The sequence below is a fragment of the Castor canadensis genome, chromosome 15 (genome assembly GCF_047511655.1).
Source record: "Castor canadensis chromosome 15, mCasCan1.hap1v2, whole genome shotgun sequence".
NCBI lineage: Eukaryota > Metazoa > Chordata > Mammalia > Rodentia > Castoridae > Castor > Castor canadensis.
This window is the reverse complement of record NC_133400.1, coordinates 12,940,665-12,953,553: the sequence shown is the minus strand read 5'-3', so window position 1 is coordinate 12,953,553 and position 12,889 is coordinate 12,940,665. Positions and strand designations below refer to the sequence as shown.

General features: G+C 39.3%; 2 protein-coding genes and 2 non-coding genes across 8 annotated transcripts in view; 1 reads left to right on the top strand and 3 right to left on the bottom strand.

The window, feature by feature from the left end:
• The window catches only part of Sf3b3 (splicing factor 3b subunit 3), a 44,202-nt gene extending 32,344 nt beyond the window's left edge, over positions 1-11,858 (bottom strand). Inside the window, exons 1-7 of one of the 4 annotated variants that reach the window (XM_074055672.1) lie at positions 11,664-11,852; positions 11,283-11,350; positions 9,254-9,393; positions 6,189-6,515; positions 5,281-5,453; positions 4,787-4,928; positions 1,992-2,104 (exon numbers count right to left, since the gene is read on the bottom strand). In XM_074055672.1, coding sequence (XP_073911773.1) covers positions 1,992-2,104; positions 4,787-4,928; positions 5,281-5,453; positions 6,189-6,515; positions 9,254-9,323 — 825 coding nt within the window. In that variant the 5' untranslated portion in view covers positions 9,324-9,393; positions 11,283-11,350; positions 11,664-11,852. Of the gene's footprint in view, positions 1-1,991; positions 2,105-4,786; positions 4,929-5,280; positions 5,454-6,188; positions 6,516-9,253; positions 9,394-11,282; positions 11,351-11,663 lie in introns of all 4 variants that reach the window. The other 3 variants (XM_020161641.2, XM_020161639.2, XM_020161640.2) reach the window with 3 other exon arrangements.
• Positions 193-281, bottom strand: LOC141417769 (small nucleolar RNA SNORD111). Its single transcript, XR_012442400.1, has one exon. It is a non-coding gene; the product is annotated as a small nucleolar RNA SNORD111 (small nucleolar RNA).
• On the bottom strand, positions 5,809-5,887 carry LOC141417770 (small nucleolar RNA SNORD111). The gene has a single exon (XR_012442401.1). It is a non-coding gene; the product is annotated as a small nucleolar RNA SNORD111 (small nucleolar RNA).
• Positions 11,859-12,078: 220 nt separating the features above from the next.
• Cog4 (component of oligomeric golgi complex 4) overlaps positions 12,079-12,889 on the top strand; it is a 30,200-nt gene continuing 29,389 nt past the window's right edge. For both annotated transcript variants that reach the window (XM_020161635.2, XM_074055681.1), the window contains exon 1: positions 12,079-12,267. In XM_020161635.2, the coding sequence (XP_020017224.1) occupies positions 12,109-12,267 (159 nt within the window). In that variant the 5' untranslated portion in view covers positions 12,079-12,108. The remainder of the gene's footprint in view (positions 12,268-12,889) is intronic.

Sequence of the window (12,889 nt, the reverse complement as noted above, 5' to 3'; positions counted from 1 at the left end):
AGAGCAGCCTACCAGAACTAAAACATGACAGCTAAAACTTTTTTTTTTTCATTTTTCTTTTATTATTCATATGTGCATACAAGGCTTGGTTCATTTCTCCCCCCTGCCCCTCCCCCTTACCACCCTAAAACTTCTTGTCTGATAAAAATATTTAACAAGCCCTGGGTAACCAACAGTCAGAATTCCACTCTACAGCCTGATCAGATGAGTAAGGCAAAAATCATCTCCAGAGAAAAATGTCAGAGAAGAGACATGAAGTTTAAAATCATCATTTCAGGCTGTGAATAAAATGCTCACACATCCAAGAAACTACCATCCAAACCATCCATATCAACCATGTCCTAAATTTCCTTGATTTCTAAAAGGCACACATGCCAGCTATGATTTTGGTGTGTTAAAAAAGGTTTCCAGCCAGGCACTGGTGGCTCATACCTGTAATCCTAGCTACTCAGGAGGATCGCAGTTCAAAACTAGCCTGGGCAAGATAGTTTGTGAGACCCTATCTCAAAAAAAACCCATCACAAAAAAGGGGAAGGCCCTGAGTTCAAACCCCAGTACTGCAAAAAAAACACAAGAAAGTTTCCAACAGTTTATATTTCTCTAAGTAAGCTCTGCATCAAGTTTTACACTCTTTTCTGTTGTTGTTGCCCCAAAGACAAGTACAATGCCTGGCAGTTAGATGCTCAGTAAATGTCTGATCAACTGAATGACTTCACAGCCTTTATAAAGATTAAACTTCTCAAGTTTTCTAAAACTGATAGAATCCTACTCAGACACCATGTGTTAGATCAGTCCTAAAAGGTTTAGACCACAGGACCAGTAAATTAACGCTAATATATATTAATACACAAATAATCCTGAGGTGAGGTGAGAAAATGTAGGAAATGACTCAGGGGTCAATAATGAAACCAAAGGATAAAAAGATGATGGGGAAAAGGACTTTTACAAATCTCAAAGATCACCATAAGATTCTATACCAATTACAAATAAGAAAAAGGTACCCTTACAATGAAGAGAGCAGATAGACACCACCTTAACAAAGTGACTGATTTGGCACGACCAGTAAGACAAACCAGTATTGTATGTGCATGATGTGATGCAGTGGGAACTGTATATCACCACCTACATAATAATTACAGCAAAATATTAACCTGGATATAATCATGAAGAAATAAACTGAGGGACAAACTGCAAGAAACTTAGCCAAGAAAAAAAGTAAAACTCATAAAAAAATAAAAATAAAGATAAGAGAAAAAGTCCCAAATTAAAAGAGACTAAAGGCAGATTAAGAAGGAAACTTTTTGGGACACCGAGAGAAATGTGAATATGAGTTGTGCATAACAGGATCATATACAAAACGTCAGACTGGAGGTGTGGTTCAAGCAGAAGAGCACCTTCTTCGTAAGTGCCAAGCTGAGTTCAAACCTCATCCCCACCAAAAAAAAAAAAAAAAAGTCAAATTTCTTGAGTTTGGTAACAGCAGTGTAGTTACATAAAAAAAAGTCCTTCTTTTCAAGAATCAATTTATTTTCAAATGTTTTATTTAGCCTAGAAAAGATACATAGATATAAGAAAGAAAAGGCAAATGTAGTAAAACATAAATATTCATAAGTAATTCGCTGTTCTAATTTTAAATATTTTGAATGTTGGAGTTTTTCCAAATAAAATGCTAGGGGAAATGGGTGGAAAACAGAATTTAAAAAAATAAACCTATCTCCAACAAATATGTCTACTTCTTCAAGCTAAAAACTTTCAGGAATTTCAAACTGATGATACCTATAGATTACTCTGAAATTAAAATTTGATTAATTCCATTTCTCAAAGAATGTTTTACTTTTACTAAAATGTTATCAACTTTATTATAAATAATATTTATAACTAAAACTAAACCTTGCTAACAGACAAATTAGGAGATTACACTATAATTACATAAGTTTAATTCACTTCAAAAACATAAACCTATCACCTCTAACTGGAAACAAAGAACTTACCCGTCTCCTGGGAATTGGACATCGGATATCTGGTTGATCACCAAAGTTCTTGTAGGTGATATAATTTTCAGAGCAGATCAGCACTCCACTTGGACCATCTGACCCTCCTGGAACTGTCAGAGAAAATAAAAGTTGGCATGACTCAACATACCTATGAATTACTTTCAACTCCTTTCCTTTAGCACCTCATGACAACAGTGTGCCTAAAGCTAAGAAACATTCCAAGTGTTTCTTCTCCCTGACATTGACGCTAGATAAGGACAGAGACATGTGTCCAAACATGGCAAGACTCCTATCTCAAAAACAAATGGATTAATCAAAATATAGTGTTAATAACAAACTCAAGCTCCTTCCCAAGCATATTCTATCTCCTGGGTTCTCCATCTAGGAATATTATCCACCATTAACCAACAGACCAAACCAGAAACCTGAGGGTCATCCTTTAAACCTCTTCCCTCCCACAGCCCTATGGATTCTGCCTCTTTAGCAGCTCACGCTGTCAGTTTCTTACTGAAAGCACTTCCTAACCAGTCTCCTTGTTCACAGTGTTACATAGTCTCCATTCCATCATCAAAATGTAAATGGCAACCTTTTTAAAGGTTCTATCTTAACCAGGTTACTATTCCTTTGTTTACAGAGTCCTTTAGTAGCTACCACATCACCACTACTCCTATATATCCAAGCCATTTAACTCTAATAATACAATCACAATGCGCTTTCCCTTCATTAGGAGGGAACCATGTTCTTTGAGCCCATGTGCATGCTACAACAGAAGCTCCCTTAGCTCTCAGTTCAAACCTACTCTTCAGTTCTTAGTTCTCAGCTTAAAGAGCACATCTTTAGAAAGCTTTCTCTAACATTGTCTCCTCCTTTCCCTAAATCAGGAACGCCCCCTTCTCTATGCTATCATAGCATTTTGGTACAGTTTATCTGGCCATTTTCCTTAATTCTCTGTATTCACCACTTATACTTAAATCTTGCACAAAGGGAAGCACTACATCTCATATCTCAGCATTGCAATCCCCAGGACCCAGCAGAATACCTTGGCAAAGAATTATAGAAGCTCAGTAAAAATTTATTGAATGAACAAAAACCTTGTAGATCAAAGTTGTGTCAGTATCTTGTAACAAGTGACAAAATATATAATCTACTTTCCAATATTCATCTGCTTAATATATTAACAGACAGTAAGTTAGTCCTGCCTTATATTCTTGTCTAAAAATCCTGGCTCAACAAAAGCCTTGATTTTAGACATCAATTCAAGAGTAACTGGCTCAAAACACGAAGAACTAGATCACTGTTTTCCCCAAGTCTGCTGAAATACAGTCGTCCTACTTTAGTACTTTTGTTTTGAAGAGAGTGGAGTTTGAACTCAGGGCTCCACACTTGCTCAGCAGGTGCTTGCAAAGCAAGCGCTCTACTGCTTGAGCCACACCTTCAGTTCATTTTGCTTTGGTGGATTTGGAGGTTGGAGTCTTACAAACTATTTGCCTGAGCTTGCCTCAAACCACAATTCTCCCAATCTCAGCCTCCCAAGTAACCAGGATTACAGCCATGAGCCACCAGCTCTCCTTTAGTCTTTTAAGGTAATAAATTAAATGGAATTCATTTCCTAATGGAAAACACTGAGCTCCTACAAAAATCTTCCTTAGATATGATGCGTTTAAAGTACTGAATCTGAGCTGGGTACCAGTGACTCTCACCTACAATTCTAGCTACTCAGAAGGCAGAGATCTGGAGGATCACTGTTCAAAGCCAGCCCCGGGCAAATCGTTCCCAAGACCCTGCTCAAAAAAAAACCACCACAAAAAAGGGTTGGCAGAGTGGCTCACACAGTAGAGTGAGGCCCTGAGTTCAAATCCCTGTAACACCAATAAAATAAAATATTGAATTTGAAAGTTCTATGTGGTCGCACACACCCATCATACCAGCACTCAGGAGGCCATCCTGGACTGAATAGCAAGACTCTTTCTCAAGAGACACATACATACACACAAAAAGAATAAAACTTGCTAAAATTTTACATTTTTCTATTTACAATCGTAAGTACTAACAAGTCTGTAAGTTTTTCTTGTTACTGTCATTCCCCGGTTTTGATACTGGGTCACTTTAGACTCACAGTGATTTGTTGGTCTACTCATTTTCAGATTCTTAATTTCTTTTTGGATCAATGTGATAATAGTTTTCAAGGTATTTAATCTAAGTTTTCAAATTAACAGATACAGTTTTATCTTGTTGCATTTATCCATTTTATCTGTCTATTCCATTAATTAGGTTTTTAAAAAAGCATACTTTAGGACTGGAGGCATAGCTTAAGTGTCACAGTATCCATTCAAACACCAATACTACCCTCCTCCCCTCTCCACAAAAAAAAAGGGGGGGGGGGGCGCAGAATACTGACTACAGCCAAATTCTCACAGCAACTAATAGTAATCAATATTCCAAACTGACTGCTCTCTACATCCTTTTTTTTTTTTTTTTTCATTTTTCTTTTATTATTCTCTACATCCTTTCATCCTTGCTCCCATTAGAATACAAGAGTTACTAAGAAGCTAGATACTCCGCCTACATAACATTTTTTTTTTTTGGTCCTTGCACATGCAGGCAAATATTCTACCACAAGCCCCACAAAACACTTCAATCACTCTACCGCTTGAACTACTAACATCAACAAAACATAAAAGGTATTCAGGTTTGGCACAAATAGATTAGCTTAAAAACCCTATTAAGTAAAATCCAGTAAGTTTGGACACAAAATGTCTATGTTAAAGAGTACAGAGCAGCTCTGCAAGTACCTGTAATAAGAAAGTTGCCGTGTTCCTCCAAAGGTTCACTGTATTTTCGGACCACATGATTTAAACCAAGGTCTAACTCATAGAAAGTAAGCGTCTGCTGGGTGTTAGCTGCTGCTTCCCCTGTTGGATCATTGTCTGCTTCCTACAAGAGTACAAAAACTAATCAGTACCATAAACTCAGATCTGGGAAGGACATCAGGACTTCTCCCATTTTGCAAATGAGTAAATGTATGTTCATAGACGCCACACAGTTTGACAAGTTCATGCTCCTGTATAATGGCGGAGCTAGAACAAGGATCTGGGATCCAGGGATTTCGCCTTACTATAGATGCTGCCGTCTATTCAGAGCAAAGAATGGTATGCTGTGCCTTTCACTACTGCCCTTTAAAAAAATACCCCAAAATCTAGTTTCACCTTCTTCACACTCTTTTTCCAACAAATATATTGGTTCATTTCACAAAAAAAAAAAAAGAGAAAGACTTGGTCTGCATTACCTCATAATCCATTTCCAGACAAGCAAACATTGGATTCTCAAATCCCACATCTACTCCAACCACATGATATACTAAAGTGTTTGCTTTGTGGGCCTCCAGGGGAGATGAAATCGTAAGTCGGGCTGCAGCATCTCTGTTCAAGATATACACCAATTTCTGTTTCTCAATAGCACCTATAATTTAAGGAGATAAGACATACCAGATTTCTACTTAAAAAGAGAGACAAACTTACAAAACAGCTGGATTCACATCATGACTATTTTCATTAAAGATTATCATTTTTATCAACAGCCAGCATTATACTAACAGTAAAGTAACTCAGAATTCTGCTCCGTAGTTAGTAAATAACAGCGTCATTTTGCCCCCCTCCTTTCTAGTAAAAATCTTAACACCCCAACTAACTCATCAAAAAAAAATTTAATGTGCCCTAAATTTAAAGACACTGACAAACTAAAAAGTAATAAAATTATCTTTATTCTTTGAATTAGACCTGGTGATTTTGTGACTGCTCAGAAGGCTGCCCTCTAGAGGCCTGATCAGATACACAGAATTTCCGTCAAGATTTTATCAGAGAAGAGACATGAATGTGAATCATCACTTCAGGCTAATGAAAGCAACCATATATACCAATAATGCAGATCATTTCACTGCAGTCTTTTCCAAAGATAAAGAAATTGAAAACAACTATTTTCAACTAGATGAGGAGTAAAACGGGTACCTTAAGATTTTCCCAATTGTTTTAAAAGGAAATACAACTTAAAAAAGCAACACAACTTAAAACCAGACTAAATTCAAATATAATGCAAACTTATCTCATCTAAGCGATACACTGGCACACTGCCAAGATCACACCACCAAGATCACACCATAGTTATCCTAAATTGAACATTCAAAATCAAGTCACTCACTGATCATAACAGCTCGCCCTTTGGGATCCACAGCTAAGAATTGGCCAGGAACAATACGGCGGCATCCACTCTTGCCAAAAGTTTCTTGATGAATTTTCTCAAACATATTTTTAGATGGCTGATATTCCAAGATAACAATCCGACCTGAGTCACTGCCTACTACAATGTAGTCCTTGGTGCCACCTGTCAGTCTAAAGGCCATGAGTGATCGTATAACACCAAATACTTCCACAGTGAGAAGGGTATGTACTTTGCCAGTGTTGGGGTCTGGTCGAAGAAGTTCCAAGATCTTCCCACGGGAAACAACAATTTCCTGTTGTTTGGTTCCTAGACCACCAAAAAATAAACATCATGAGTAACTACAGCTAATCCAAAAAGTAATCTGAAAAGATTGCAATGTCCTTAAAGACAATTCCAATGAAACAAGTTGAAGGCCCAGTGTTTTAAATTAATTTATTCTATTTGAAAAATAGTTAATTTATTCTATTTTCCCAAAATCCAAATGATCTAACAAGTTATCAAAGAAAGCTTTCTGAAAAAGGTCACATAAATTATTTTAAAAACTTCCATTCTTTTTTTATCTTTTCTAAGATTTGCCATCAATATGCGTAATTGATAATTATCTATAACTGCTATTAATGTACAGTCATCCTTCAGTATCCATTGAGAAATTGGTTTTAGGAGCCCCTCAAATACCAAAACCTGCAGTTATATAAGTTCCTTATATAACTTCTGTATACTTTAAATCATTTAGAGCCGGGCTTAGTAGTACATACCAGTAGTCCCAAACATCTAGAAGGCTGAGGCAGGAGGATCCCTCATGCTCAGGAGTTCAAGGGCAGGCTAGGCAATATAGCAAGACTCTCTTTTACAGGGTCTCGCTATGTAGTCCAAGTTGGCCTCTAACTCACAATCCTCCTGCTTCAGCCTCCTGAGTGTTGGAATTACAAGCATGTACCATCACACCCAGCTGAGACCTGTCCCTTAAAAAAAATTTTGAATTATCTCTAGATTACTTATAAGTAGTTATAATGTAAATGCTATGCAAATAGTTATCACATTGCATTGTTATAGAATAGTGACAAGAAAAAGGTCTGATTGTGTTCAGTACAGATGAAATTTTTCTAAATATTTTTGATCTGGGATTGTTTGAGCCCACAAATTTGGAACTCCACCTGTAGAAGCTATGGATACGGAGGACCATCTAATATTTAGAAATTTCATAATGTTAAAAATTTCCAAAGGCTTTCTTTTTTCCAGTCCATGTTGAAGGCTACTATTCTAAGAAACCATACCCTATTAACTTTCTATAGGGTTCGATGCAGTGCTTCAAAGAACTTTTGAAACTGCCATCTAATATATAATCTCTTATTTCTAAACCTGCTAAGTTCATTTTTATAACTATAATGGACACCTCCAAATACAGTCAACTTTGTCTCCATTTCTCCCTGTCAGTTATTTCAATTCCATCTGAATGAATTATCATTAAGTATTTAAGTTCTTCCTTCCACAAACAACCCCTCCAAGTATCAACTAATCTGCTAACATTTACTGTTATTTTCTCTGCCACTCAGGCTGGAAATCTGTATCCTTCACTTTTTTCCTACACTCTGCCATAGTACAGGTTTTCATTATTTAATGCCAAACTGTCTCCTAATGCTATGTGATACCCACTCCTACCCATTTTCACTTGTTTTATCCACTTTAATTTCAAAAGGCTTTTTTGAAGACCAAATGAAGCACTTCAAATTACTTTGAAAACTGTAAGGCATCATGTAAATTACAATATTTTCTAATGGTTAAGGAATAAGTCTATAATTTGTTTTAGAAAGTTTGAATTAGAAAAAGAATTAGGAAAGAAATTAGTTCATGAGACCCCCCCTCCCCCACCAATCTCCCAAATAACCAGAGTAAAATAGACTAGAGGCAACATTTGCTTTGCAAGCAGGAAACCTTAAGTTGAAACTCCAGTTCCCACAGAAAAAAAAAAAAAGGAATTTGAAGGCTGGGTGTGGTTCATGTGGTAAAGCTTTCTGCCTAGCAAACTCAAAGCCCTGAGTTCAAAGCCCAGTACAGCCAAAAAAAGAAAAAAAAAAAAAAAAAACCCCACAAACGTAAAGAATGTAATAGTAATACTGAAAATGAACAGAAGAAAGTGGTAGAATCCAAAGTTCAAAGTCAGCAAGGCTGGGGGTATAGTTCAGAGGTAGAGCACTTGCCTAACATGTGCAAGGCCATAGGTTCATGCCCCAACATCCTTCCTCCCCCTAAAAAAAAGCTTTCAAAAATTCCCAAATTTATGTATACAAATTATTTCTTCCATGAAAGGTAGCAAAAAATAACTAAATCATTCAAGGAAATCCTTCAGAACCACAGTAAGAGAAAATGCCAGCATACAATATAAATCTGTGAGATCTGTTAGGTTCCTGCTCAGTTCACACGCAATAGGCATTCAGATTTAAACCTCAACAAAATTCATTACAATGACAAGAAAAAATTTTATTTTATATACCATCTCATTTTCTGAGACTAATATTCCCTTTCTTAACCTGGTACTTAAAATTTCACACAAACTGGCTTTAATTCATCCTTCCAAAAATAATTCCCCACCACTTCAGTTCACTATGCATGGTATGACACAGGTGTACACGGCAGTAATCCCTACCTAAACTCCACTGTTCCTTCTGTTATTTTTTGTATATTGCATTGTGGTGTGAACTCAATACCTAAGGTACTACCACTGGAGCCATCCCTCCAGCCCTGCACTTTCTCTTCTTTTTCACAAAAGTCCTACTTTCTCTTCAAGCACCAGGCCAAGGCCAAACCTTCCCTTTGGGAAAAATTTAAGAAATGAAAAACCTCTCTGATAATCTGACAAACATCTTGAGACTATTTTTTTTATCAATTGTGTATGAGATTAAACACAAATCTCATACAAGCCAGACTGATTGTTCACATTTATCAACAAGTGATTTCTTATAATTGGAAAACATTTCCTCCACAAGTGATAAGAAAAATATATCTTAATTCATTTCAATTAGCAAAATAGTAATTAAAGAACTTACCAGAGAAGTTGCCATGAATGGCAAAGCTGATGCCAGTGGCTCTCTGCAAGGTCAAGTTGTACAGGAACATGGTGGCAGCAAAACTGAGCCACTCACTACTCCAGGTCTTGGTTATGCCAATCGTATCAAATCAAAACAAGCTAAAGACAAACAAAAACAGAAAAACAGCTGGGAAATTATATTAACAGACATTTCTGTACAGAAACTTCTGGTTGAAGGTAGGAGAACTAGACATAAGGCATACTGAAGAACACGATTACAATTAAGTGCTTCTAGGGCTGAAGAAGTAGCTCAGTTGTCACTTGCTTAGCATGAGAGAAGCACTGAGTTCAATTCCCAGCACTGCAAAAAGAAAACAAGCCAGGCGCTGGTGGCTCACATCTGTAATCTTAGTTACTTAGGAGGCAGAGATCAGGGGGATCCAAGTTCAAAACCAGCCTGGGCAAACAGTTTGAGCGACTCCTCCCCTCAATCTCAAAAACACCCATCACAAAAAAAAAGGCTGGTGGAGTGGTTCAAGGTGTATACCCTGAATTCAAGTCCCAGTACTGAAAAAAAGAAAAAACAAAAAAAAAGTGCTTTCTATATGCCAGACACAATGCAACTGGCTTTGCTTCCAATTTACAAGACGCTACAAAAAGCCTCATGTGATGGCACACATTTGTAATCTCAGTACTACAGGGACTGAAGCAGAGGGTTAAGTGTGAGGCCAGCCTGGGCTACAACAGGAAGACCTTCAAACACTAAAATAAAACTGAACTCCTGCCACATCAAGAGGCCTCCCTAAAGAACAGGAGTCACACAAAAAAAAAGATTTCTTCTCAACTGACAAGACAGAAGACAGTACAACCTCTGAAGAACTTCTGTCATTAAGAATTATCCAGAACTACACCTATACATGCAGACATTGCTTAAAAGTAAACCAAATTACTTTTTCCAGTGTCATTATTTAGCGAAAAAAAGCAAGCGATCTTGAGAAATCCAAAGTCATTGGTGTGTAATTAACATACAAATTTGACTTTGTTGTTAACCCAGCAGAGAGAATAAGCAAATGTCCAATAAATGAAATTTCTGGGCTGCACAAAAGCAGGTGACAAGTTCAATCCTCCAGTCTACCAGAAGAGCCTCAGAGAGATATATCTTTAGGGTTCTTCTAGGATCTCATACAAAGTAAATGAGTACTTTTCTTTGTAGCTAACGCAAAGAACTCAGCCTATTTTCCTGGGGTGTTTTTGTTGTTTTGTTTAGTTTTTTGTTTGTTCTGGTGCTGAGGTTTGAACTCAGGGACTGCTAGGCAGGCACTCTACCCCTCATGCCATACCCCCAAGCCCTTTTTGATTGTTATTTTTCAAATAGGGTTTCATGTTTAAGACCTGGATGGCCTGAACTGAGATCCTACACCTAAACCTCCATTGAAGCTAAAAGACAGACAGGTCACTACCACACCCAGCTTTTATTGGTTGAGATGGGGGTCTCCTGAACCTCTTGCCCAGGCCAATCTCTGCCTCCTGAGTAACCAGAAATACGGAAGTAAGGCACTGCGCTCAGCCTTTCCTGTTCCTTTTTAACCAGATACCATCCATTAGCCCTAAAAATTCATTTTCCCCAAACTAGCTAGATCCAGACTGTCCAACTACACTTTCATCTTGAGTAATGAAGAGGTGCATTCTGGAGGAAAACCAGTCCAGCACTAGAAGAGCTCACACCAGGAAAATTATAACGGACAAAACTTGGTGAGATTTGAAACTCCCTCCACGTCTATCTGCGATTTCTACAGGAAGCCTGTGTGAATGCTCACTCCGTCCCTTCTCCATGTCCCGTGGGAACATCACCGCATTTAGATTCTGCAGTCTTCCAAGACATTGCCATCCTTCATTTTCGCAGAAAACTGGGGTTCAGAGGACGAAACAAATTGCCTCAACTACCAAAACACAAATTCAAACCAAAGTCCTGGTTCCAGAGACTGATTCCGTTATTTACGTTTTTTTAAAACTAGCTTAGCCTTTGCACCCTCCGGTTAGGTACCCACCGTTTACTCATCCCAGATGACGTCCCTCTCGCTTCTTTCGACATCTCCCCACCTCGGAGGCCCACAGCCTAAAGGCAAAGTAATTTCTACGTGCCTTTTTTTCTTCTTTTTTTGGAGTCAGGGTCTAAATATGTAACCTAAGCTGGCCTCGAACAAGCAGTCTTTCGGAGGCCTGGGATTTACCAGCGGGAACCACCACGCCAGGTGTACAGGCCTCATTTTGAACTAGGATTCGTTCCCACCCGGTCGACTGGAGCAAGAGACCCCAGAAAGCCACTTCCGCGCCCCAACCATTTTCCTCCATCTCCTCGCCCCCCTGCCAGAACCACTCGGGCCTAGACTGCCTGTGAGCTCCCGCCAAAGTGTCGGGCCCCCTCTTACGTAGCAGCCCTCCACTTCTCCAGGGCAGGAAAAGTTGCGAGGCCGCTTCTTTACCCTGCAGTAGGTAGGATGGCGTAGGTATCCGACGGATGCTGAATCCTTTCGAGGCCTATGCCACCGCCAGCACAAATCCGCTGGCGTCCGCCATTAGTCTTCAAGACAGGGGCCTTTTGGCAGCGCGCGACGGAAGAAGCTACCCAACCCGCGCCTGAATAATGTAAGTAGATAATTTTTAATGCTTTCCTCTTGTTTCCACACAGGATCTAAAATTACTGAAGTATACCATATTACCGTCACTTTCGAGGAAAATAAAACATTAGTTTTTTTTTTTTTTTTTAAACCAGTCTTAAAAATTAGACGGGCACTTCTGTGGACAGCCCAAAAGGCCAGGCGCGCCAAAGACGAGGGGCCTTGGTGGCCCCGGAAGTGCCGAGTGGGCACCAAGATGGCGGACCTCGATTCCCCTCAGAAGTTGTCGAGGGTGCCTCCGCCACCTGAGGGGGTGGGAGGAGGCCGCTGCTCGGAAATTTCCACCGAGCTCATTCGCTCCCTGACAGAGCTGCAGGAGTTGGAGGCTGTGTACGAACGGCTCTGCGGCGAGGAGGTGGGGGCTGAGCCTCCTCTTTTTCCGGGAGGATTCAGGGGCAGTGGGCATAGGGGCTGTCAGTCTTGGGAAATCCGGGCTATGGGAAGCTCTCTTTGCGCGGGGGGTACTAAAAAGCACCTACCCAGGAAGCGTGAGAGAAGTTGGGCATTTGGGGAGACCTGCCAACTCCGTTCCCTCGATTGGTTGTCCGCAAGGTTGTTTGACCTGATATATAAGCGATCCACATGTTCTCCCACTCTACCCACGCCCGCGCCATCGATTTCCCGGGCCGGTTGTCACTGTAGTATTTTCTCCACCAAGTAAAGTGAGACTGAGAGTGTATGCCAAGCCTCTTGATTCGCAAAATAGAATTGCATTGACTTAGCAGTTGAAAAATAACGAACTACCTTTTCGTTATTTCATTTAAGCAGAAAGTCGTTGCAAATAAACTAGAAAAGTTTTACGACTTCTTGTAGGTAGTGACTTACAGTTGTGATTTTAGAGTTTCTGTTAATACACAGCTCTGTAGGAGTTTGATTTCTTTTTTTTTTTTTGAGATCGGGTCTCACCATTTTGCCCAGCCTAGCCTCGAGCTGCTTCTAACTATCTATTTAATGGGGGGAGAACTGGAGATTGAACC